Source organism: Esox lucius, chromosome 17, assembly GCF_011004845.1.
Source record: "Esox lucius isolate fEsoLuc1 chromosome 17, fEsoLuc1.pri, whole genome shotgun sequence".
NCBI classification, from domain to species: domain Eukaryota; kingdom Metazoa; phylum Chordata; class Actinopteri; order Esociformes; family Esocidae; genus Esox; species Esox lucius.
Window position 1 is genome coordinate 4,925,035 of NC_047585.1, and position 26,709 is coordinate 4,951,743.

Sequence of the window (26,709 nt, forward strand, 5' to 3'; positions counted from 1 at the left end):
AGGGAACATAGGTTTGAGGGAACATGGAACTAAAGGAACATATTATATGGCATTGGTTTTGTTCAGAGACACTTCTGCTGTAACACTCCATCAGACTTGAAAATTCTCACCATGATAGACATTGTTTATTAGCTTATTCTATGAACAAGTCATTCTCACGCCACCTTCTTGCACATGTCTTGTACAACCAAGCACTAATAACTTTATTGTGAAGTTGTGGTAGGACAGCTGAGCTGTCTTGATTGTTTCTGCACTGAATTCTGGCATTTTTTGGCAGGACAGTTGTTGATTTATTATAATGTGTTCATCAAGATTAAGTGTTGTAACCTGATAGCTAATTAGCTTCTATTTTGTATCATGAAATGACTGGCTCAGATTAGACTGAATGTAAAAATGTGTTTGTTCATGAATTGTCGGAAATACAGTTCAATTTGATGTCTTGCAGTATTTTGATTTGCTATAATCCAAAGTTTATTACTAAAAATGTTTTGCCGGACCGCGTAAGCGGAGCCGGCCAAGAAGAGCGAATGTCTCTTACAGAGTGAGTGACGGACTGCCCCTTGTTAAATAGCATAGTGGTTAGAGAAATGGACTTGCAAACTATAGGTCCCGCGTTCGTATCTCACAGTCAAAACAAAGTATGCGTTATGAATGATTTTGTATGGACGAAAACTTGGCCGGCTACCTTCAGTATCTACATTATAGTAAGCATTATAGAAATAAAACAGTTTACGGTTATATTGCGACTGTTTCTGGCATGGAAAAGTTCATCGCCATTCTCGCTAGCAATTGGTCAATTCTCATGACTATTCCTAGTTTAGTTAAGCCTATTACTGGCTAATAAGTTGTTAAAATGGCCAGTTCATAGACGCTATTTGTGGTGGAGCTAAATCTAATAAGAAACGTTAGTCAGTTTAACACAATGCTTAATGATGTCTAGCGACTGGTGAAACATGTAGTTCCGTAGCGTATTGGTTAAAGACAGTGCCTCTCACGTGGAAGACCTGAGTTTGAATCTGGTGAGATCAATGGCTTTTATAAATTTAAATTGCGGGCCGCAATGAAACTGTTTTGTTATTTTGGATTTTCGAAGTATGCACCCGGGCATGCTTTTTGAGTCAGGATAGACTGAAACTTAGCTGGCTACAACATTCAGGGTGAGCCTAAACTAAAACTTTTTGTGGTTATACAGTATTGCGACTATTTCTGGTAGATTCCACAATTCTCTGATCTTTTCACTTGATGAAAATGTTATTGTCACCTTTACTGATAGTTATTTTGTATCAATGTAATTCAAGTTAAACTTAATAGGAAATGTTAGTCAGTTTAACACAAAGCTTAATGGTGTCTAGCCACTGGGTGAGTGTGTAGTGCTGTGGCATTGTGGTTAAAGGCAGCATATGTTGCGTGAAAGACCCAGGTTCGAAACTGGTGTGGGCAACAGTATTTATTCATTTTAATTGCGGGAACTAAGCTTGCCTAATTCCTTTTCTAATTTATTTCTTTATTAATATATGTTGCCTCATTGAGATTAAATATATTTTTCAAGAGAGACATGTTCCTCCCACCACCGGGTGGGGCAGGGGGGAGATTGCATTTATAACAATATTAAAACATGACAGTATTTCAGACAGTATCAAACATATAAACATAAATACAAACAATTTCAGACATAAACAGTATTAGTCAAATTTTGGACACCTACTCATTCAAGGGTGTTTATTTGACTATTTTCCAAATTTTTGACAAATAGTGAAAACTAACAAAACAATGAACTAACATATATGGAATGATGGAACAACCAAGCAAGTGTTAAACAGATTCTTCAAATGACCCACTCTTTGCATAGATGAAGGTGTTTTCCAAAAAATAAGGAAGCATGTTTCCATCCCAAACATATTTCCATGTTAAATGTCATACTGTTCCTGTGTTCTATGTGCCTTGGTTAAAAAATAGTGCATAACGTAGGAACATATGATTGCTATTCGGGACACAAGCAGTTACTGTTACTGGAACGTTTGCTATTTTGGAAATACAGAATAATTATAAAGTATAATAAAGTCCCAGTCACAAACATTGTCATTTCCAATGTCATTACACAATGAATCATTTCATCTCCTAAGCACCAGTTCTAGATTTTGATCAAACTAATTAATCAGAACTGCAGACACTCATTTTGATTGGGAGAGAAAGTAATTAGGCCTGCCATTTCATTGACCATCTGTTTGATATGGCATGTCCCAAACATCAATGCATTTTTGACTGTCCATCCTTATCGTTTCACTCAACCTTTGAAGTCTCTCAATATTTGGCTATCCCACTTCTCGTTTTTTTCAAGTGTTCCAGTCTTTTGACAAAGATAAATGTGCTGTTTTCTGTTTTATATATTTCCATATGTTGGTAGCATAGCATAGATTGTTTACCAGCTATAGTTCTAGCCTGATGAGTCAACTGATTGATAGAATCTCCAACCTGTGTGGTGATCAGAATATAAAATTCTGATGACGGGGGTTTTCATCCTCTCAATTTGATTTAATTACCTTGCAAATAAATTGCCTGTGAGGGAAAAAGGGAATGTGTGTCAATTAAAATTGAGTTAACACTAAACCATGGCCTGTGCACCATTATGTGATGAATCACAGTTGCGAATGGGTATTATATGCCAGCTATACTGGGGAACCAGGGTACCAAACCCAATTATAAAAATGCTGAATCAATCATTTTAGTTCAGCTAACTTTTTACAAACTGACAAATGTAGCTGACATTTTCATGTTTTCATCATCTGTAAAGCAGTTTAATGTCAATGCACACTTTGTGTGAAGGACAAATGTAAGTGACAGCAACAAGTAAGCCCACAACAAGGAGGTTGTTGGCTTACCCCCCCCGCCCCCCCCCACACACACCCACTATTGAGGTCCTAACTAGCTGCATAACCTGGTAAAGAAACAGGTGCAAGCCCTTTCGGCATGTGGATGACCAAACTCATTTATTGAAGTCTTAAACAGGGACGTATCGCCGACACACAAATGTTCTCTTGTACTTACTTTCTATACCTCCCTCTAGACCTTAATACACCCACAGACATGTTTGCAATAACACAAGCTACCCACAGAGAGCAGTTAGCTGTGTCTAAAGTATTTTGGCGGATTCCAGATCTGCTGCACAACCAGGTTGACAAGGACAGAGCCAATCATGTGAGCTATGTGCAGTGACAACAGGAATCATCAGGTAGCAACTAGATCTGCAACACAACCAGGAGGAATTTATGACAGTGACAGCTAGAAGTCGTGAGGCTAGTTAATCCTGAGGTATGGTCCAGGTGTCACACCTGCCTCGTCTCTCCCCATGCTCCGCCGCTCGGTGTTGCTGGTCTACTAGGTACCACTGACCCAAAACCCCTTTCCTGCAATCCCCTGGTCATCGGCCCAAACGTGCTTCCATTGTTCAATACCAAACTGATGTTCGTCAGGACTAGTCTTGTTGTGCTTAGGTTAGCTATGCATCCCAAACAACTTAAGTTTTGGAATATAAACCAGAGTTGGTTTTGGGAAAGCTCTCTCTTGCCTAGTCTTCATCTCTGCATGCATCTTTGCTCCTCAACCTCTCCAGAGAACTTCATGTACTGTAATAGAAATAGTCTCTTTATACAGTGGGGAGAACAAGTATTAGATACACTGCCGATTTTGCAGGTTTTCCCACTTATAAAGCATAATAGGTACTCTTCAATTGTGAGTGATTGAATCTAAAACAAAAATCCAGAAAATCACATTGTATGATTTTTAAGTAATTAATTTGCATTTTATTGCATGATATAAGGATTTAGTACAGAAACCTTTGTTTGCAATTACAGAGATCATACGTTTCCTGTAGTTCTTGACCAAGTTTGCAAACACTGCAGCAGGGATTTTGGCCCATTCCTCCATACAGATCTTCCCCAGATCCTTCAGGTTTTGGGGCTGTTGTTGGGCAATACAGACTTTCAGCTATCTCCAAAGATTTTCTATTGGGTTCAGGTCTGGAGACTGGCTAGGCCACTCCAGGACCTTGAGATGCTTCTTATGGAGCAACTCCTTAGTTGCCCTGGCTGTGTGTTTCGGGTCATTGTCATGCTGGAAGACCCAGCCACAACCCATCTTCAAGTGAGTGGAGTTTAGAACAAAAAGCTCTATTTTTGTCTCATCAGACCACATGACCTTCTCCCATTCCTGCTCTGGATCATCCAGATGGTCATTGGCAAATTTCAGATGGGCCTGGACATGCGCTGGCTTGAGCAGGGAGACCTTGCGTGCGCTGCAGGATTTTAATCATTGACGGCGTAGTGTGTTACTAATGGTTTTCTTTGAGACTGTGGTCCCAGCTCTCTTCAGGTCATTGACCAGGTCCTGCCATGTAGTTCTGGGCTGATCCCTCACCTTCCTCATGATCTTTGATGCCCCACAAGGTGAGATCTTGCATGAAGCCCCAGACCGAGGGAGATTGACCGTCATCTTGAACTTCTTCCATTTTCTAATAATTGCGCCAACAGTTGTTGCCTTCTCACCGAGCTGCTTGCCTATTGTCCGGTAGTCCATCCCAGCCTTGTGCAGGTCTACAATTTTATCCCTGATGTCCTTACACAGCTCTCTGGTCTTGGCCATTGCGGAGAGGTTGGAGTCTGTTTGTTTGATTGAGTGTGTGGACAGGTGTCTTTTATACAGGTAATGAGTTCAAACAGGTGCAGTTAATACAGATAATGAGTGGAGAACAGGAGGGCTTCTTAAAGAAAAACTAACAGGTCTGTGAGAGCCGGAATTCTTACTGGTTGGTTGGTGATCAAATACTTATGTCATGCAATAAAATACAAATTCATTATTTAAAAATCATACAATGTGATTTTCTGGATTTTTGTTTTAGAATCCATCTCTCACAGTTGAAGTGTACCTATGATAAAAACTACAGACCTCTACATGCTTTGTAAGTAGGAAAACCTGCAAAATCAGCAGTGTATAAAATACTTGTTCTCCCCACTGTATATTCAATTCATTTGTAACATTAATTCATTGACTATTTGGAATTAATCTAAAATGGGTCAAAATCCTGTTCCTTCAGGGGAAACTTAGAAATGTCCTTGTTTTCAAAAGAAAAGCAGTGATCAGAAATACGCTGTAGACTTTGTTAATGTAAATGACTATTGTAGCTGGAAACGTCAGATTTTTTAAATGGTATATGCGTACAGAGGCCTGTTATCAACAAAAATCAGTTCGGTGTTCCAATGGCACGTTGTGTTTACTAATCCAAGATTAGCATTTTAAAAGGCTATGTGATCATACTATTTCTGAACCATTTGAATTTTTTTGTGTCCGTGCTTGGGTCCTGCAAAACTCTAATCCTGACAGTCATTTCTAAGTGACCCCAAACTTTTGAATGGCAATGTAGGCAATTGTTTTTTTACTTTAATTCAATAGCCCTGCACGTTAAATTAAATATAAAAAAAGTAAAATATAAATAAACATTGCAAGGTATTCCAGGTATAATTAATCTTTTGGGTTGCACCCCAAAACAAGACCACATTTTTATCAGGACTCAAAATAGGCCCAGGTAAAATGTTACCATCTGTTGCGTAATCCCCAGCATAAATGTAATGTAATACTGTTAGTTAATTTGTTAGTTTCTTGTATTATATTGTTTTCAAAACCTTTTGCAAAATGTTATTCATTTCACAAAGATCTACTTTTCTCAATGTCCGTAGTTTTGGATTAATTACATTTTTTATGGATTATCGTTCAACACAAAGGACAACCAACAAAGACACCAAACAAGCATTTCAAACAACTGTTTTGGACCAATAAACTGTCATGGTGCAGAGGGAGGCAGGACACAGGCGCAAGGTTTAAGGGAATAATCCTTTTAATGTTCTTCTTCATGACTTACAACTGAACCAAAAATCAACAAAAGGAGAGTCGAACCGCAAAACTGAAGCATTCATGTAAACAATGACCGAAAACCTAAGGGGAAAACAAGGGCAACTTAAATAGGATAAGTTATTAAACATAAGCGTGCAGAGTTGCCAAGAGGTACCTCTGCAGTCAGGCCCTGATTGTGGCCTCCAGGCACGTAGAGATGCCTAGAGGCACCCCAGCCAGAACCTGACATAAACATTACTGACTCTGGACACATTTACCAACTCTCAGATGCATTTATTAATTGTTAACATTTTTACTCACAAAATGTTCACCTGGCACATTCAGAAAAGGACTGGCAACCCCTGAGAGCCTGGTTGCTCTCTAGGTTTCTTCCTAAGTTTCGGGCCTTTTATGGAGTTTTTGTTTTTTCACTACTGATGTAAAAAGTGCTTTATAAAATAAATTTGATTGATTGATTAATATTAGAGTGTAGTCTGGCACATAATATCTATGAATCCGACTTACATTTTAGTATTTTTCAAAACTCTGTCAGGAGTCAACATCTATTAGCAGATTTACATATGACCAGAAACTTTGATTTAAAGTTTGGCTGTGATCAGTGTAGAAATTCTGGAGAAAACATTTAAAGTAGTAAGCATTTTTGAAAGATGTATTGGAACAAACTTTCTAAGATCTGTTAGTGGTTCTGTTATGATATTTGGCAAGCCTTTCTAAGGTGTGTAGTCCTCATGTTAGGACAATGTTTCCAATGTCCTTTTACTGGTGCTACAATATATTGAACCCTGCCATATCTGCTTGAAGCTATAATATTTCTCACTTTGTTTTTGAGAAATAAAGGAAATAATTTCTTTGCTAAAGAAATACTTTGTCATTTTGAGAGGTGAACCATTCATTTCACGCTTTATTGCAGCTTGTACAATATAGCTTATATCAGCATGTACAATATAGCTGATATAAATGACCAACTAACAAACTTGCTATCAAATTCTTCATCAGAAAAGAGAGGAAATGGGTGCAGTTTGATATCTATTCAAGGGTGTATGCAATAGGCAATAAAGCTACTGATATTTTTCTAACTGGTTGCTACAATATGATTTTATAGTCTCTGTGATGACTACAGTAGAATTAGATTTGAGTGTTGGAGTCTTTGTTAATGAGGGCAAAATTCTTTAGTCTTTTGTCTTTTGCTTTGGGGGGCATATGAAAGCAGTGATGGAACTGTCTTTACCTCCTGCAGCAGAATCTTTTAAGAACCTCAGTACTCCCCGGGTCACAAACATCAAAGCGTTGGGAAAGGGATCCCTCTTCACACTGTCAACAGCCAGTCAAAGCTAAACACTGCAGAAAATGTCATCAGTGTCACAGGATGATCCAAGAGTTGTGTGGAAGAGGAGGGAAAGAAATCATCATAAATTAAAATAGAGAGAGATTTAATTTAACAGGTCATTAACATACATATTAGATTAATACACATCCATTAAAATAAATAAATGATAATCAGGCAGATAAATGTATGTATCGTCATTCTCAAATTGGCCAGAATAAAGCAAATTATTATTTTAATTGACACATCGATGGTAAAATAATGTTATCAACCTCACTTAAATGAAAATGGTTCAAGATGCTATCTTTTTCATTGAACACAGTCCAGTTGTTTGTGAGCTAAATAATATGGTAATATTATAAATATAATTATAAATAATTTTCTCTCTCATTGTAATTGTATCTTGTTAAGTGGTCACCTTGCGAAATACATAGAATAGGTGCTTATCAAATCAGGCAATCACCAACAAGAGTTTTTATGAGGGTCTTGGTGAATTTTTCAATCCAGATTCAGGATGAAAAGGGGAGGATAATGATTAGGCTTGTCTGGTTCCTCTCTGGGGGTGGAATAACCAGCCACTTTGTTTTGTAAGTCTATATAGTAGGTGGCTGGTTTCAAATCTATTGAGAACATTACAACTAAAATGAGATATGTAGAAACAACCAGCAGAAATGTTGTTGAGCTATGAAGACAGAGGTTTAAAATACAATGTATTTGAATATTTCCCAAAACCTTCCAAATGTATGTTCAAATATGTTCTTCTATTTGAAAGAACACAGGCCTCAGATGTATGTGAAACTAACTGAGATATATGAAATAATATTTGATCTTGTAAATCATTTCAAGTATGTTTCAGATAGTTTTCAGAACTGTAGACTGTAGACATCAAATTGAAGATAGGACGCTAAGCAATGAGGTTTGTGACATTGGTAGTATTTCACTTGTTTTTGCCAGCTTATCGTGGAAGTTCAGCTGCACTGATTTGGTTGAGATGTATGTAGACATGTAGTGATAACCTCTGCTGTCTATACATGTGTATGTACAATAACCTCTGCCTCTATATACCTGTTACTGTTGCCTGCGTCTGATAAGTTCAAGCAAGCAAAAAGATTGACTTGGTTAAAGGAGAGACAGATTTTATCCAGTAGCTTTGGCTTTTTGCTGATAGACGAGCCGAACGGCTAAAAAGGCTGTTGACGGATGATGTGCTAAGCTGAGCGGAAATCTTTTGGTGCCTGTCCACCGTGAGGCTGGGAGGCCAGAAGATTCAGCAGCTGATAATGAGTCTCCCCCTGCCGCAGAGAGACAGAAGCAGGAGGAAGAATGAATGTGGGGAGAGAGAGAGAGAGAGAGAGGAATGGGGGGTGGAGGCATCAGGCACGGGTGCTTACAAAGCACTGAGCGTCCTCAGTAGCTGCCAATCGCTAGCGGGTAGCCGCTTCAACAGCAAATTAGCCTCCAGGGAGCTTCTCCCCTCAAATTGAAATTGACAGCAGGTGACACTTGCAAACTCATTAAAATAGCCCTGGTGAAAGCAAGACCGGAGTTAGCCGGCTCTTTATCAGCAAGGGAGAATAAATTAAACATTTCATCCCCCCACACGGCCTTTCAAATTATTCCACTCAGGTCAGCCACCCAAAGACCAGAGACGAATGAACTGGCCAGTCAACCAGAAGTTAACAGAAGCATTTCACTTTATTGAACTCCAGTGCTAGCTAACCTACTGATCGGTTTCCCCTGCATCAGCTTCATCTATCAGATTTTCTGTTTGGAGGCAATATTTTCAGAACGTTTCTTTTCTTGATAATTAGTATGGCTTACAGGCACGCTACTCCTGAAAGACCAGCTCTCCAGTGAGCATTACCATTTTTGCTATTGACTGTTGATCTACACTGAGCCTGATAAACCTACTCTAGTAGTGGGGGATGTGGACCAGGGTAGTTACAAGAGTCAGTGTAGAGAAGTGGTGGGAGAGACTTCTTTTCGTCCTCAGCCAAGTTATCCTGTTTTTCCGGATGGATCAGATGTTTATGAAGAAGGGTTGTTTGTTGAATGGAGCGACCTAATGAAGAAAGTATTGATTTCCCATTAAGGGGATTTAATCAAACCCATGCTGACACATCCAGAGGGACAGGGCTGGGCAACAGAACCAAATTACACTTCATACACCATCTATTTCTCAGCTGTGCGGATAAATGAAGCTGCCCTGTAGATAGATGAGAGGCTCCATCGCTCGTTCATCACCAGGAAACAAGGGGATGAAAGCAAAATGATTGAGACGGCCAGGAATACTCATAGGTAATGAAAAGGAAGGGGAAACCACAAGGCTGGGCCCTATACCCCTTGTAAACCTTTTGGCTGAGGGCTCCTAAATGTATTTCTCGCTGTCTCTTTCTCTCTTATTGTGTCTGAGGGCTTTATCTTGATGTTTGTGTTTGATAAGTAAAAAAAAATATACCTTTTAAAGTGGAGGAAATGCCCAGTATCTGCAGCACAACCCTAAAATGGTTGTGGTCAAATGTTAACCTTATATTAAGAATAATATCAAGAGGTGGCAAATTGCTGCAGGGTTATTTAAATTGGTTTAGCTTTTCATTTTGCTTAAGGTTCTGTCACTGTGTTCCATATTGCCATTGCCCTCTCAGGAAGTTCTGGTCTAATCTTTCTTTTGGAATGTTTAACATTGTGATGGTAGTGCTCCTTCCGTGTTCATATTAACACATTTACACACTGTATGAGGATTTACAAAACTCAGAAACGCTGCAGTCAAACCAGAGAGCAGTTAAAACAGAATTAGGGTTCTTTAGGGAAAAACTGTCATTGTAATGAAGGTCAAAACGTTGTCATTTGTTTAACACAAACTAGGGGTAATCCAAATTTAGAATTGTATGCTCTTGTTAATTATCCATTGTAAACTTCATCTCATGAATTAATTACCATTGAAGTGGTACTAACGCTTTATGACAGTTTGTTCTAGGAAAATAGAAAGTCCAGTATTGGCATTGTGATTCTGCGCCTGCCTTGGGGTTTGGTTGAAAAACACATGGTACAGCTAAGGACAAGACATGTTTGTATTCTAAATGCCTACTGTATATGTTGTACAGCATTTGTAAATGTTTAGAAATCCTCTGCTTTGATAGATGGTCTAGGTATTTTTATTGACAATACAATCAGGTATCCACGAATCCATACATATATATGTATGGACTTTTTAAATTATATTTTTGGTATTTTATGCTTTATTGGACTAATAATTTATCATTATTACAAACTGTGTAAAAGGTAGGGGGAACCAATGAACTGTAGGCAGTGGATTAAACCGAAGATTCTTAACAGAATTCTAGCTAAATACAGAATAGCTGTCTATTAGGTTGCTCTTTCTCTCCCTGTCTAAAAATATGAAGGCACATCCACTTCTCATGTTACTGTGGTGACTTTAGGGAAACAGAGCTTTGATAATTGAGCAAGAGTGATTTCATCCTCATTTGCATAGAAGCTGCTTTTCTGCATTGATTGTGTTGTGTCAATCATTGACCAACAAGCCATTTAGAGGCTGTGTAGGCCCCATGGCAATACATAAATACCCTCCTGCCAATGTTTCGCCTCAATTAGTTGAGAGCTGACAAATCACCTCTATGGCTTCAATTTCACTCATTTGCATTTGAAATGCATATTGTTCTGCATTGTTGTTGTGGTTTAATATCACACATTTTGCATTTGTAATTTAACATTTGAAAACCAGCTGAGTTACCAGCTGAGAAAACCAGCTTGATAATATCAAGGTAATAAAATTGTAATTTATATGTCATAATGCTAAATCACCTCTTTCAGTTTATTAATAATACCATTACATCCCCTCCCCATAACAAACATAGCAGTAAGTTAACAAAGGCGTGGCTAACAAAGTCAAATTAACAATGAGGCCACTACTCGTCCCTCCAAATGGGATATCCTTTCTTGGAACAGTGTATAGTACGCCCTGCTGGAGAGCCACAGGTTGCAGGTTTGAGGGCCTGCCCCTCCAAATGCTTTGATATGCACAAGATATTTGACAAATGACAGATACGGAATCGGATTCAGGTAAAGTCATGATATCGCAGCTTCTAATGGTAACACAATATCTGCTCAATAATAAAAATTTTAAAAAAAGAATATAATGGAATGAATGTTGCATTTTGAAGCAGATATTCTGCATTATTACAAGGGGACTAGTCTGGGATGGCACTAATGTACTGAGGGGAATTACTAGTTACTTACCTGGTATACATACAAATACAAATTCATAGTTGTTACCATGTTATTAGAATTTTTTAGCAGGCTGGAAGGTAAAGTGGGATCAACTTATTTTTCCTTCGTCATTTGATATATTTAGAGGCTGCTGTTGGAATTTCTCACAAAGTTTACAGCACCACTGTAGTAGCAGATGGTCCTATATAGGCCATAATACATAATTTACTCCAGGTTGAGCTGAAAGAGAACAACAAGAAGCTATTTCAGCACCTTGAATCAATACAGTAAACAAAAGAAAGATAGTATTTTTTTCTGCTTGAGTACAGGTCCTTCTGTATGCCAAGTTGACTTATATGGTGTGTCCAAGCATTATGGTGTGTCCATTACCCACCTTAATTACCCATCTTAATTTGAAAAAAATTAACTGGTACATATACATACATAACTTGAATGGAAGGTGAAATGACCGGAACATATACGTCTTTCACATTGTGGTTTGAATCAAGGGTATAGAGCATGGTGTATCTCTAGAACCATTTGATGCTTACAGTGGCTCTGCAGATGGTGAGGGTTACTAGGGTTTTTCAGGTTGCGCAATGTCCTCCACACATCACTGCCACACACACAGCCAGCCCTGCCCGGAACACACCACACACATCACCTCTTCTGACTGTGCGAGTAAAGGCCACACACCATTAAATGTGGATAAACACAGATAAGCAACAGAAAAAATGGCTGGAGGGACAAACTCGAAGTGAATATCCGAGATTGCACTGGAAATTAATTCTGCCAGTTATGTGGGGGAGGGGCGGGCGAGGGAATGGAGAGAAATCAGTGGCAGAGGTTTGTCGTGTCTGGGAGAGGAAATGGAGTGAGGCAGCGCGGCCCCTGGGCTAGCTGAAGGGCCCCTCCGACTGGCACTCAATTATGCATCAGTCTGGTGATCCACTGAGCATGGTTGCAGCTATGTTGAGGGTTTATCGAGTTCCCTGGCTGCAGCCCCCAGCCACGGTTGTCTGTCTGCTGAAAGGTCCCTCTTACCAGGCAAAATCAGTAATGTATTGGTAGGGGGAATGGAAATATGTATCTAATTAATCTTTTTGTAGCTTGACACAAACTTGCACAGCATGTTTGAGTGTGATGCTATGGCATTTGTAATTAATTATTATCCATTATCACCCACTTTCATAATTTGAAACAAAATAATATAGGACAAAAAAGATAAAAGAATAAAAAAACGTTTTAATCCGTAGGCTGGTATTTCCTCACAAGATCAAATGCTGATCCTGATGCCAGTGACACTTGAACTGATCGTAGACTTAATTTCTAAAACAAATTATGTATTTAAAGCACCAATTATCAGTGGACAGATTTCTTTTAAAAGTTGTATTACGCACAAGTGAGTAATGTTGTTTATCAGCTGTATGACCTTTTCCACAGTCAACATATATAGTAGAACGCAGCTGTTTTCGACAGACCTATTTACAGTACAGTGGTGCTGGGCTTGGCCTGCCGAAATTCCAAGAGGTATTAGCAGTATATTTCCTCCTGGCCTGACAACGTTGGCAATTGATGTCAGCAGTTCCTATTGGCAGAGAAAGAGGCCACATAACTCAAGGGAAAGAAAACGATCAATATGCCCCCTGACTATTGTTGTTCTGCCGGCCGTGTCACGACAGAATATGATGGACTGTGACCTTCAGTCTAGTGCCACTGCTGCCGGAGCTTGCTAATTATTGTGCAAATGATAGCTGAGAGGAAGATAATACTCAAGACATCACTTTCTTTTCCTTCTTTTTTGTTTTTCCCTACCAGGGCTTCCGTTAGGAAAATTTGTCGCCAGACAATATGACCGTCAGCATTCTATTTTCCCGAACATTTGCGAATTGTACCTGACACAGCCCATAGCACTATGAACAAAAAAAGCTATTCAATGTAATTGTTTTCAAATATTAACCAACATTTTCATACTATAAAATAAAGTACAAAATAATCTTCTTATAGCATAACATGTTTAATTGGAGAGCAAAACATTTATCATTGCGTCTTCACTGCTAAATAATGTTTGAATAGAGACATTTCGTATCTAAGGCTCTATCTCATTGCAACAACTCCCAACGGATTAGTGAGGCTTGAACCTAGACTGTGATGGTATGAAAGAGCACCTCGCACATTACATTCTGACAGGGATCTAGGGTCTGCCAGCTGTACTAAGAAAGAGAAGTGCACTATCACACTTATTTCAGCAGCCACTTTTATCTTCAGGAAGCACACATACTGTCTGGGTGACTTAAAGTATATTTGTTTTCCTCAGGTGCCAAGACACCCTTTGGGATATCTGGTGCTTTGTATTCTAATAACATAACCTGCTTTAATGTCATCTAAGGCTAGGACTTGGAAGGGAATATCTGCCTCAAAATCATAGCCATACTTGGCTTTTAGGTGTAATTCTGGTGCATAGCTCATTGCTACAGTGCCATACTGTTCTGGGACTTTCAATGGTTTGATGGTTGTCCCAGTGCCTGTTGAACAGCCCCAGGCAACAGTGAATTGAAGCTAATGCCTAATGTTACTGTTTGCAAACTCTGGCTGTGTGACATATGCATGCACAGACACACGCACATATCCACAACAACACACACCAACAGTGGCCTATAAGCTTCTCCCAAACCTGTGTGTGTGTGTCTCAGCAGGCTTTGGTGCAGAAGTGTTTGCTTGCCCACAGGCTACTCTGAGAGCACATTTTTCTATGTTGGTGCCAGTAAATGCCAGCACAGGAGCAGTGGCAATCTACACACGTAGGAAGTAATTACGCAAATGATTCCCTGCTCCAAAATTGCATTTTAGGAGAATTTGGTAAATGCGTAGTACACTTCACCGTTCTATGTTTTTTTTGTGTCATACCTTGGGAGCTGGAAATGTGTCAAGTCTCTCAAATGTATGAGGGCAATCTATTTTATTCGATTTGATCTATTTTTGCCTCAGAAGCAGTCCCCATCAGGGTTTCTGAGACAATTTATTTTTGTGGCAGTTTCTGGGGCTTCCATATTGTGTGGCACTTTTAGGGGTTTATAACTTCCAGGTCTCAGAGGGACAGCCTCAATTGGATTTATTAGAAGGCTCACAGCAACCGATGAGGTTTCTGAGAGCTCCCTCCATGGAGGTCAGATGAAGAGAACAAGTGCACAGTGAAATCCACAAACTCGGACCAGAGGGCCCTCAATAGCAAAACAAATGTGGAACCTAATTTGTCCATGTCCTTGTCAATCATATGCCCTTGTCCATCATTTGTCCATGTCCTTTGTTCATGAGTTTATCCTTGTCTTGTGCAGTGAGCTGTCAGAGACCTTTTGGCCTTTTCAGACTATTGGCTAGAGATAAATCCTAGAAAAACTCTGCTCCAGCATTTACAAACAGCTGCAATATGGCCTCATAAGTTGGATAGGCCATACATCTACCCCTCAGTGGGTTATGTAAACACCTTGTGAAATGTCTTTCAGCGGTGACATGCTTCAATTTCACACCCAGTTGTCGGGGTGCATCGTCTACGGACTGTCGAGAAGCAGCCGTTCAGTGCTTAACCATGAAGACTCCGCTGCAGTTGACTACTTAAAATTGCTCCCGCTGTAACAGCTGAGCGCTTTTTCTTGCATTTCTTCACTGACTATTTGGCTCCTGGAGTGAAACTGCAAAGGGTTTTAGGCTTGGTAGAGGAGCTGTCAGTGAGCGAGCCGGCATGGGGCCTACAGTCAGTCTACTTCCTAGTGATCCTCCACACAGACACACAGGGGGTGCAGGCAGCAGCTTCACACAGCTCTGCTCCATAGAATCAAATTCACTGCTATGGAACTCAGTTCTCTTCCTAACTCTTTGTCTTTAAAGTATCTTTTTTTTTTCTGTTATAAAATACGACATCTGATGTAACAGTAAAGCTGAGAGTATTGGGTGAAACTTGAAAACTTTGTTTTCAGATAACTGTGTCATCAAAGTGACAGAAGTATAAAAACTGATGGCATCCTTGAGGTGTAATTTTTTTCTTTTGTTAATCCCTGTAATGGAAATACAGAGTGAAAGGGAAAAAATGAATTTGCCTAACCGGGGCTCAAATGCCTGTTGCCGAAAATCGTTAGCTTTCAGCTAACACACTAGTCTCTGGCACTGAAAGGTTTCATTTTAATGGTTTTAAACCATTTATGAGGTTTGCATTTACAATTGTTTTACCCTAATGCAGTAATCATACTTAAAAAAACTAAATAGTGGAGGTTCTCTTTGCACTCTTTACCCAAACCACTAAATGTGTTGGCTTGTTCACAACCTGCTCAGTTTCACGTTTCATAAATGTAATTGTTACTCCCACATATATAAACTGTTTACTAATCATTGGTAACAGTAACACAGGATATATAAGGAAAGATACATACATTTTTAAATACCTAGTCTATTAACATGCAGGGGTAATGATTAGCAGATGGACAGCAAACTGTTCTGTGTAAATGCCTTATTAATGGTTTATACTTGGAATAATGTGAGACCCAATTAATAACCCCAGGAAACTGAATGTTTTTTGTTTGTTTTGATCATCTGGCTTTTATGTGTTTTTTCACAGCTATTTTAGGTTTGTAACCAAGATGTCTCTGAAGGTTCAGACCAGCAACGTCACTAACAAGAACGATCCCAAGTCCATCAACTCACGAGTGTTCATTGGTAACCTCAACACAGCAGTGGTAAAAAAGTCAGATGTAGAGACCATCTTCTCGAAATATGGCCGTGTGCTGGGCTGCTCTGTGCACAAGGGCTACGCCTTTGTCCAGTACGCCAGCGAGAGGCATGCCCGTGGGGCCGTTATAGGGGAGAATGGACGAGTGTTGGCTGGACAGAACCTGGGTGAGTCCTGTTTGGGTTCCTCTTTCATTCTTCTACATTTTGAAAACTATGGCCATGTTCTTTCTTTCAAATGTTTGTCTGGCTAGGGTCTTCATGACTGGTAACAAAACAGAAATTTCAACAGCAAATAATGAGAATATAAACATGTCTATTCTTTGTAGAAAGCATTATTTGCCCGTTATTCTTGTTTACATGGACACATCTGAAATCGGGCTACCTGATTGGACTTTGATTAATTCACAAAATTAATAATTCCTTCTAAAACAGCTGCTGGAGCTGGTATGTGAACATCTCAGGTACCCTGCTGGAACTCCAATTCCATTTCCTAATAACTTGAAGGATTGTTTAGAAAACCAGGTGTTTTAATCAGCACATGCTTGCTTCATGTATTACCTTTATTATAAACATAGTAAGATGTTTACAGACTAATGCCAGCCTACAAACATAATCATTTTAATATGAAATCATTAGGTTGCAAGTAAACATACTGACTTACAGGAGTGATCACGTATTAAAATAGTTCACCTTTAAATCTAGGTTTGTCAGGGATTTTCAGATCTGGAAATTGAGCTAGGTTGAATAATAACAATAATAATAATAAGTTTGAATAATAACATATCTCTTGGAGTATCTATGGAGTTGGCTATTCTTAATTGCAAACAAATTGAACTAACCAAAAATAGTAGAGAAAGGTATCTTATTCGGGAGCAAAGAATCTTATTGGCTTTACTATTGTATATGTAATGTAATGTAAAATGTACAGTTAAAAGTATTTGAACAGTAACCATTTTTCTGACTCCTGCACATTGGATTTGAAATAATACAATGATGATGGAGTTAAAGTACAGGCTATCAGCTTTCACTGGATGGTATTTTCAGCCATAGTGGATAAACCATTATGAATGATAGCACATTATGTGCATAGTTCCCCCATTTTAGGTTACCAAAAGATATTTTCACAATGGATTTTACACCTGTTTCTGTAAGACAGTTCTGTTTGTTTACATTGTTTCTGCATGCACAAATAAGCTGACTAGTTTTGCATTTGCAACTTTGTTGCTGGTGTACAACAACATGAGGTCCCAAGAAGTTTAAATACAAGTCAAGCATTCCATCATGGGGCCGATAAATCAGAATAAATCGATCAGAGCCATAGCCAAAACATTAGATGTGCAAAAATCTAGTTTCTATTACATAAAAAAAAGACAGAAATCTTTGAGTTCAGGAATTACAAGAAAAACTGGCAGTTCAAACGAAGATGAGTATTGTTGATGACCAAAGATTACTTTCAGTGGGACCGAAAAAACCTAACACCATTCCAAGATTCTTGAAAGTAGGCATAGATTAGTAGTAATAGGCAAAGACTACCATACACAGAATAGTACACTACAGAATTTCAGAAAGTACACTTCAAGATGAGAACCACTAGTAAGCCTCAAGAACAGAATGGCCTTGTTACAGTTTGCTAAAAAGTACCTAAAAGAGCCTGTAGTGGTGTAGTCGTATGGATACATGAGATGACGATTAACCTGTACCAGAGAGATAGGAGGAATGTGTTGGGGGGATAGGAAGTGTACAAGATCCACAGTTAATTGAGAATGTGAAAGGCAATCATTGCATGCAAAAGATTTGCAACCAAATACTACACATTACCATTTTATTCTGCTTGAAATGATTCTGTCTAAATACTTTTGGTACCCAGTTTCATCTGATGGATAAATATAACCTCAAAATAAAGCTGACACTCTGCACATTTATTGTATTGTTCCAAATCCAAAGTGATGATTTCACTGTCCAAATATTTTGGAGTGCGGTGCATCTATACAACATCAAAATGTTCAGATTAGGGGTTACTAAGCCCTCAAATACTTGAGCAAACTGAAATCCAATTAACTAAACCACCCTTGACCTTACAGTAGCCCATGTATAGCCCTGTAGCCATGACTACGATTCAGCACTTTATTATGGTCTGGTATCGTGTCTCTGCGAGATCAGAGAGAACAGCGAGAGCCAGTGTGTCTCCTCTAAAAAGCAGTGTGCATCAGGAACCACTCTAACAGCACTCCCTGTAGTCCTTATCAGGCCTTTGAAGAGTGGTGCTTGTTATCAGAGCATTGATCTTGATGGAACTCTGAGATTAACCTCCTGACTGTGTTGTGCGCCACAGAGGAATACAAGCACTGACTACACTGCACTGAGCAACATTTAACACTCTGCTATTGGTACTGTGGTACAGCTTCATCCCCCATTACGTAAAGCCCCAGCTGGACTCTCCTAGCGACAGGGAGCAAAATGTAAGTGGAGGAAAGGACCAGAAAAGGCACATTGCTCGGTATACATACTTGCAGTGCTATAAATCTCCTATTGACACCTAGGTGGCAGTACGGGTTGGAGCATCTGACCAGTAACTGAAAAGTTGCTAAATGAAATCCCAGAGCTGGCAATGTGAAAGTGTCTGTTGTTCTGTCCCTAACCAAGTATCCCCAAGATGTTGCTAGAATTTACATTGTGCTACATTAACCCAGTAAAATAAATTATTACTCAAAATCAGTCAGAATTGCATAGGCTTGAAGCTTATAGAAAACCAAAGGAGTCAAAATTTAATTAAATATCATTTTAATGTTGGTCTCAAGCGATGTTAGGCCGGATGTCCCAATTTGGACATTTTGGGTGCTAAATTAATTTCTGTAACAGGTATCATTGAAGTAATGTACAGCTCTGGAAAAAATTAAGAGACCACTCCTATTTTTTATTAAATCAGCATCTCTACATGTATGGCAGCCATTCCATTCCAGTTAAATCTGTTAAATTCCAACACAGGCACACCTCATTTTACTTAATGAGGTACTGATTAGGTGATTACCTGAAGCAAATCTAATTTAATGAAGAAAAGTATAAAAACCACTGCTGTGGTCATCACTATCCTCTTGCAATAGGACCAGCTGGATGGCAAAAACTGTGCAAGTAGTACCTCAAAAGTAATATGAATAAAAAATAACTATTCAGCATGAAAAAATAGTTGAAAAGAAAAGCTTTGAGTGAGGAAAAGAAGAGTTAAATTCTGATTTTACTGGCAGAGGGATACAGTGAGTGTCAAGTTGCTTCAATCCTCAAAATTTCTAAGACAGCGGTTCATAAGAACAAGGTCAAGCAACAGACATTGGGGACAACAAAGCTACAGACTGGCAGACGGCAAAAACAACTGTCCACTGACCGAGAAGACTGTCAACTAATTTGAATGTCACTCAACAACCGTAGGATGACATCAAGTGACCTACAAAAAGAATAGCAAACAGCAGCTGGGGTGAAGTACACAGTGAGGATGGTTCCAAACAGGCTCCTAGGGACAGGGCTGAAGTCATGCAACGCTAGAAAAAAGCCCTTCATCAATGAGAAGCAAAGAAGAGCCAGGCTGAAGTTTGCAAAAGAACATAAGGAATGGACTGTAGAGGAATGGAGCAAGGTAATCTTCTCTGACAAGTCAAATTTTCAGCTTTGCCCAACACCTGTCGTCTAACATTTACACAGAGACCTGGAGAGGCCTACAAGCCACAGTGTCTCGCACCTACTGTGAAATTTGGTGGAGCATCGGTGATGATCTGGGGATGCTTCAGCAAGGCTGGAATCGGGCAGATTTGTCTTTCTGAAGGACGCATGAATCAAGCAAAGTACAAGGTTATCCTGGAAAAACACCTGCTTCCTTCTGCTCTGACAATGTTCCACAACTCTGAGAATTGGTTTTTCCTGCAGGACAATGCTCCATGCCACACAGCCAGGTCAATCAAGGTGTGGATGGAGGAAAACCAGATCAAGACTCATGGCCAGCCCAATCTCCAGACCTGAACCCCAGTGAAAACCTCTGGAATTTGATCAAGAGGAAGATGGATGGTCACAAGCCAACAAACAATTGAATTTTTGTGCCAGGAGTGGCATAAAGTCACCCATTAGCAATGTGACAGACTGGTGGAGAGCATGCCAAGACGCATGAAAGCTGTGATTAAAAATCAGGGTTATTCCACCAAATATGGATTTCTGTAAAAAATAATATAGATTTTCTCTTCCTAAGTTAAACCATTAGTATTTTGTTGTTGAAAAATGAATATGAATTAGTATTCTTCGCATTATTTGAGGTCTGAAAACAATGCATCTTTTTTTGGTAATTTTGACCAATTGTTATTTTCTACAAAATACAATATTTTTATTTGGAATTTGGGAGAAATGTTGTCAGTAGTTTATAAAATAAAACAAAACTGTTAATTTTACTCAAACACATACCTATGAGTAGTAAAACCAGAGAAACTGATAATTTTGCAGTTTGTTCCAGAGCTGTATATGTATGTCATCAGTACACTCTCAGCTACACTAAAAACACATAAAAACAGTTTTTGTTTTAGTTACTTATCAATTACTCCTTCATGCCTTTATATAACAGTGCTTTAGGGTAAAACTAATGAATACAATTAATAATACCATGTAAAAATGTTGGTTTTGCCTAAAAAAATCTCTTACCCCAACATAGAACCATATTTCAAAAGTTTGTAGACTTCAAAATTGTATGCGGTAATTACACCAAAATTTGTACATTATGTTTATAATGCAAACGATGTACACGTTGCTATATATCGTAAATAGCAATCTATTTGTTATCCGGATGGGTCAGGTCTACAGTCGCCTGTCAGAGCCTAATGGTCATTCTGGTCGCCTGATAAAAAGTTGTTCTGGACAGAATCCCCTTCCTCAGCCGCTTTCTTACATTCAAATATATGTTCTATTTACCCATAAACGTTTTGGGTTCAAAACAAACATCATCATCATCATCATCATTTTCTTCCGCTTGTCTGGGGCCGGGTCGCAGGGGCAGCAGTCTAAGCAGAGATGCCCAGACTTCCCTCTCCCCAGACATTTCCTCCAGCTCTTCCGGGGGGACACTGAGGCGTTCCCAGGCCAGCCGGGACACATAGTCCCTCCAGCGTTTCATAGGTCTTCCCCAGGGTCTCCTCCCGGTGGGACGGGACCGGAACACCTTCCCAGGAAGGCGTCCCGGAGGCATCCGAAACAGATGCCCAAGCCACCTCAGCTGACCCCTCTCGATGTGGAGGAGCAGCGGCTCTACTCTGAGCTCCTCCCGGGTGACCGAGCTTCTCACCCTATCTCTAAGGGATCGCCCGGCCACCCTGCGGAGAAAGCTCATTTCGGCCGCCTGTATCCGGGATCTTGTCCTTTCGGTCATGACCCAAAGCTCATGACCATATGTGAGAGTAGGAACGTAGATTGACCGGTAAATCGAGAGCTTTGCCTTGCGGCTCAGCTCTTTCTTCACCACGACAGATCGGTACATCGATCGCATTACTGCAGAAGCTGCACCGATCCGTATGTCAATCTCCCGTTCCATCTTTCCCACACTCGTGAACAAGACCCCTAGATACTTAAACTCCTCCACTTGAGGCAGGCACTCTCCTCCAACCTGAAGTGGGCAAGCCACCCTTTTCCGACTGAGGACCATGGCCTCGGATATGGAGGTACTGATTCTCATCCCCACCACTTCACACTCTGCTGCAAACCATCCCAGTGCATGCTGAAGGTCCTGGCTTAAAGGGGCCAACACGACAACATCATCCACAAAGAGCAGAGACGAAATCGTGTGGTCCCCAAACCTGACACCCTCCGGCCCCTGGCTGCGCCTAGAAAATCCTGTCCATAAAAATTACGAACAGAACCGGCGACAAAGGGCAGCCCTGCCGGAGTCCAACATGCACTGGGAACAAGTCTGACTTACTGCCGGCAATGCGGACCAAGCTCCTGTTTCGGTTGTACAGGGACCTGACAGCCCTTAGCAAAGGCAGCCCATATTCCCGAAGCATTCTCCACAGGATGCCGCGAGGGAGAGTCCATCCTCTCCCAAGGAGTGTGGTTCCAGAGCCCAAGCCGTGCGTAGAGGTGATCCCGACTACCTCTAGTCGGAACCTCTCAACCTCAAGCACGACCTCAGGCTCCTTCCCCGCCAGCGAGGTGACGTTCCACGTCCCTAGAGCTAGTTTCCGTGTCCAGGGATCGGGTTGTCTAGGCCCCCGCCTTCGACTGCCGCCCAATCCTCTCTGCACCGGCCCCTTATGGTCCCTCCCACAGGTGGTGAGCCCACGGGAAGGCGGCCCCACGTCGCTCCTTCGGGCTGAGCCTGGCCGGGCCCCATGGGGAAAGCGCTCGCTTACGAGCCCCAACCCCGGGCCTGGCTCCAGGGTGGGGCCCCGGCTGCGCCATACCGGGCAACGTCACGGACCTCAATATTTTTCTCATTAAAGGGTTTTGAACCGCTCTTAGTCTGACCCATCGCCTAGGACCTGTTTGCCTTGGGAGACCCTACCAGGGGCATATAGCCCCAGACAACATAGCTCCTAGGGTCACTCGGGTACTCAAACCCCTCCACCACGTTAAGGTGACAGTTCATGGAGGGGAAAACAAAGAGCTATCTTGCAAAACGGAATTGAAAACTACGTTGGTAATCGCCAATGTGCTATGTTGTTATCCTTTCAAAGTCAACATGACCCCACCCGTTCCCATCATTCCTACATCCTAAAGGTTATGTTTTCAGGCATTTTGACATAGCACCGCTTGTGACTGGGCAACAAGGATAAGACCTACAAACAGGGGATAAGGTGAATTCCCCATTACATCGCGTGTCACATTGGCCAGTTTTGGTGCAACTCTACTTTTGCCTCACACAAGCTGTGAGACCCATAGGAACAAAAACTATGTATGGATCGCTTCGTTAGAATGTCTAAATATTAGCAAAGAGAACCATCCAGCCATTCTAGTGATACCTGTTCTGGGTATTTATAGAAATGTACAATATGCGCTCCGTCCGCAGGGCTGCGTATCGAGACGGTAAATCGTTTTAGGTGGCACGTTAGCATGAAATCTGTGACACATGGTATGATATTACATAATAATAAATTTTACAAGATGCATTGAATAATATCAAGCCATTTTCATAATTTCTTGGCCTATTTCTTAGTTTCTTGGTCATTGTCATAATATCATGTTGTTTTTTATGATCACAAGGGATATGCCAATCAATGCAAGTGATTGGCTAATCCAGCTACATTATCTTCACCTACATTTGCTCACTTGTAGACATGCAAACAGGATTTTTCAGCATTCACAGTTGTGGTTGAGGATAGCAATTTAGCAAATTTAGCAAACAAAATCACTATTATTATATAGACATCCTAGTAAATTACAAAAGAAATGCTATAACAAATGAAAATGCAGCTAGTCACTGCTAGTTGGGTTCTTAGGCCTGGGATTCTGGTGCTTCTGCCCCAGATAATTTAGGATTAGCCACAAATCTTTTAATGCAATTACCAAATGTTATATATGGTGGTATATACAATTTAAAGTTGACTGCAATCCCCCAACAGAAACCTAAAAAAGAACAATAAGAATTGCCTGATGTATGCTGAGGCAACAGGGGTAGCAGCTTTAACCACATCTCAAATCGCATACTACGTACTACAAGTACTTTGCGGATGATGGTGAAGTACATACTGTTTAGCAGAGATGGGGACAAGTCACACATGGTCAAGTCCAAGCAAGTCTCAAGTCTTAACCATCAAGTCTCGAGTCAAGTCTCAAGTCACAGTTCAGATAAATCAAGCAAGTCAAGTCAAGTCAAGGGTTCACCCTAAGCAAGTCAAGTCGAGTCCTTATAAGTTTCAAGTGAAGTCAAGTCAAAGTACTAAAGAGATGAGCACACACACACACACTGTCCTCTGTTTCTGACGTGCGCTCGGTGCGAAGCTCGATTTCAAAATCAAATATTTTTCTCCTCCGCGGTAACATTTTTTGGGGGGACGAAGCGGAGGGATCTTGAATCAGCCTGAAGGGGTTGTATTCGCTATAACAACCGCCTCGCTATACCTTATCCCGCTTATTACATGGCTACCTACCAAATAAATCAATAATTTGACACAAAATATTGATTTCAAAAGGAATTTATTGATTTAAAAACGATTGTATTGCTTCCTCTAAAGAAAATAGTCCGTTCTGTCTCTGGTTAGAATCCTGCTGCGTCCATAGCAACGCGCTGTTTTTCATGGCAACAGTCTGAAGAAATAACACGCATTCTGCACTGGAATTCAGCCAATACATGTAATAAGGGCTAATAATAACAACCTTATAAACTAATTATTGTGACTGAAAAATTGCCCAATATGTAATTACGTTTAGGTGCTAGTAATCACATCGGCGCCTCCATGTTAGCCTTTCATGCAGTAAAGTTAACTGTTATGGAGTAAGCACAATGCTTTTTAGTTTCCACCAAGCGTGCCGCACAAGCCCTGAAAAGTGAAGCCAAAACGTCTCGATCGCCCCCTGGTGAGTGGTCCCAGTATAGGTCATAAACCCCGCCCTCCCCATGTTATTCAATGGGACGCGAGATCAACTAAACAATTAAATTACCCTTCAAATATATTTTTTCCGAAGCTGGTTTCTGTCATTTACTGTAGTTTGTATCACGCTAATGTAAATTCAAGAGTTTGTTTTTAAAATAAGTTTGTTTTTAGTTAGTTATTTAATGCTCTAAAAACGGTGGTGTGACGTCGTGATTCACAGCTGTGATTGACAACTATCTGAGCCGAGGAGCCACTGAATCTTCGGAGGACTGAGGAGATTGGAACTTTACATTTAATCTCTAAATTTCTATAATTGATATAATTTCACACGGACATAATGGGTTGTTCTGCAGTACATTGTGCTAACCGATCTGGCATTTCCAATCGATCTTTGAATTTTTTTCGGTAAGTTACATTTATAAGCTATTTAATTAGTAAATAAATGTAATGGGCTAGCTAACGTTAGCTAAAAGACAACAAGCCTCGTTAATAGCCATGTTAATAGCTAGCAGGTGATCGTTAGCTAGAAGTTACCAATTATTTTTGTATTAGGCCTATTCTAAATTAAGGTTAAACATGATGTAAGTTAGGCTATAACATATCGTCTAGGTTTAACAAGCAAAGGTTGTACTGTACTTGGACTTGCGATTGATTACGGTATGCGCATTCTGCGAGGGAGAGTGAGGGCGGGGCACAGGGGTGGCGCCGTTGATTTCGTGGCTTTACGGCTTTACTTCCTTCTCGCTACTGCGCATAACTACTGCGCAGAACTGGTCCCAAGATCGCTATCTGCGCAGACGCAAGTCCAAGATGTCAGCGCCGTATCAGGACACTGGTGGCTTCATTTTTCACCAATGGAAAAGAGCGAAAGGGCGTCGTCCATTATATATACAGTCTATGGTTTCCACACGCAGTCCACAAACACTTGAAAATGCCCACATTTAATACAGACATTATAGCCTACGTGTAATAATATACATGCCCGCTCATTTTAAGATGCCCATCAACATTAAAATTCAGGCTATGCCACTGTTATAGTCAAATTCCCTTACATCTATTTACCAGACGTATTCTGTAATGATAATGGTCACATTTCTAACAAGAAAAAATTAAATAAAATATGCAACCAAGGCCAAATTATGACAAAATATTAATTCATTACTTAATCGTTATAGATCTTAGTGAAACTGAATATAAAGAGATTACTTTCTTACCTTTCCTTGTGGTTCTTAAAATGACGAATGAAATGGCAAATCTTTTTTTATTCACACGGTCCAGTTCAAAGTCCTTGTATCCAAACGATACAATTTGTGGAGCTCGACTAACTTTACTGTCTGCCATGTTTGGCGCGGTTTGAATTGTGCAGCGTTAAAGGCACATACGCTGATTAGTGCTGCTGATGTCACAACATATAAAATAATTGTATTGCTGTTTGTTTATTATAAGTTCAAGTCATTGTCGAGTCTTCCACTTCAAGTCAAGTCAAGTCTCAAGTAACTTGTTCTCAAGTCAAAGTCAAGTCAAGTCATTTTCATACTTTAATCAAGCAAGTCACAAGTCCTGAAAATTGTGACTCGAGTCAGACTCGAGTCAAGTCATGTGACTCGAGTCCCCCACCTCTGCTGTTTAGTATATAGTTGTCTAGTATACCAGTATTGGGACAGATTGGGACATACTACCTTGTCATAAAATTGTCTCATCATTAGATCATTTTGTCATGCCTTTACCGGCATTAACATCATATTTAGGTTTTAATATTTAGGTTAGACACCATAAATGATTGTGCTAAAGTGATTAATGTTTTTTTGTGAAATGTTTACTTCCACTACAGTTGGCATACATGTATAGTATGGCTTTTGCCTCTGGCCATTTTAATGGCTCACTATTGAGCCAATGCTAGAGAGCCTGAAGATGAACTTTACACAGCCAAAGCTAACCCTGCTTGAATCTAGCTGGCTACAGCTAGCTAGATACCGT

General features: G+C 40.2%; 1 protein-coding gene across 6 annotated transcripts in view; it reads left to right on the forward strand.

Annotated features, from left to right (window-relative positions):
* raly (RALY heterogeneous nuclear ribonucleoprotein) overlaps window positions 1–26,709 on the forward strand; it is an 89,879-nt gene that overhangs the window by 46,556 nt on the left and 16,614 nt on the right. For all 6 annotated transcript variants that reach the window (XM_010905748.4, XM_010905749.3, XM_020045139.3 and 3 more), the window contains one exon: window positions 16,065–16,342. In XM_010905748.4, the coding sequence (XP_010904050.1) occupies window positions 16,087–16,342 (256 nt within the window). In that variant the 5' untranslated portion in view covers window positions 16,065–16,086. The remainder of the gene's footprint in view (window positions 1–16,064; window positions 16,343–26,709) is intronic.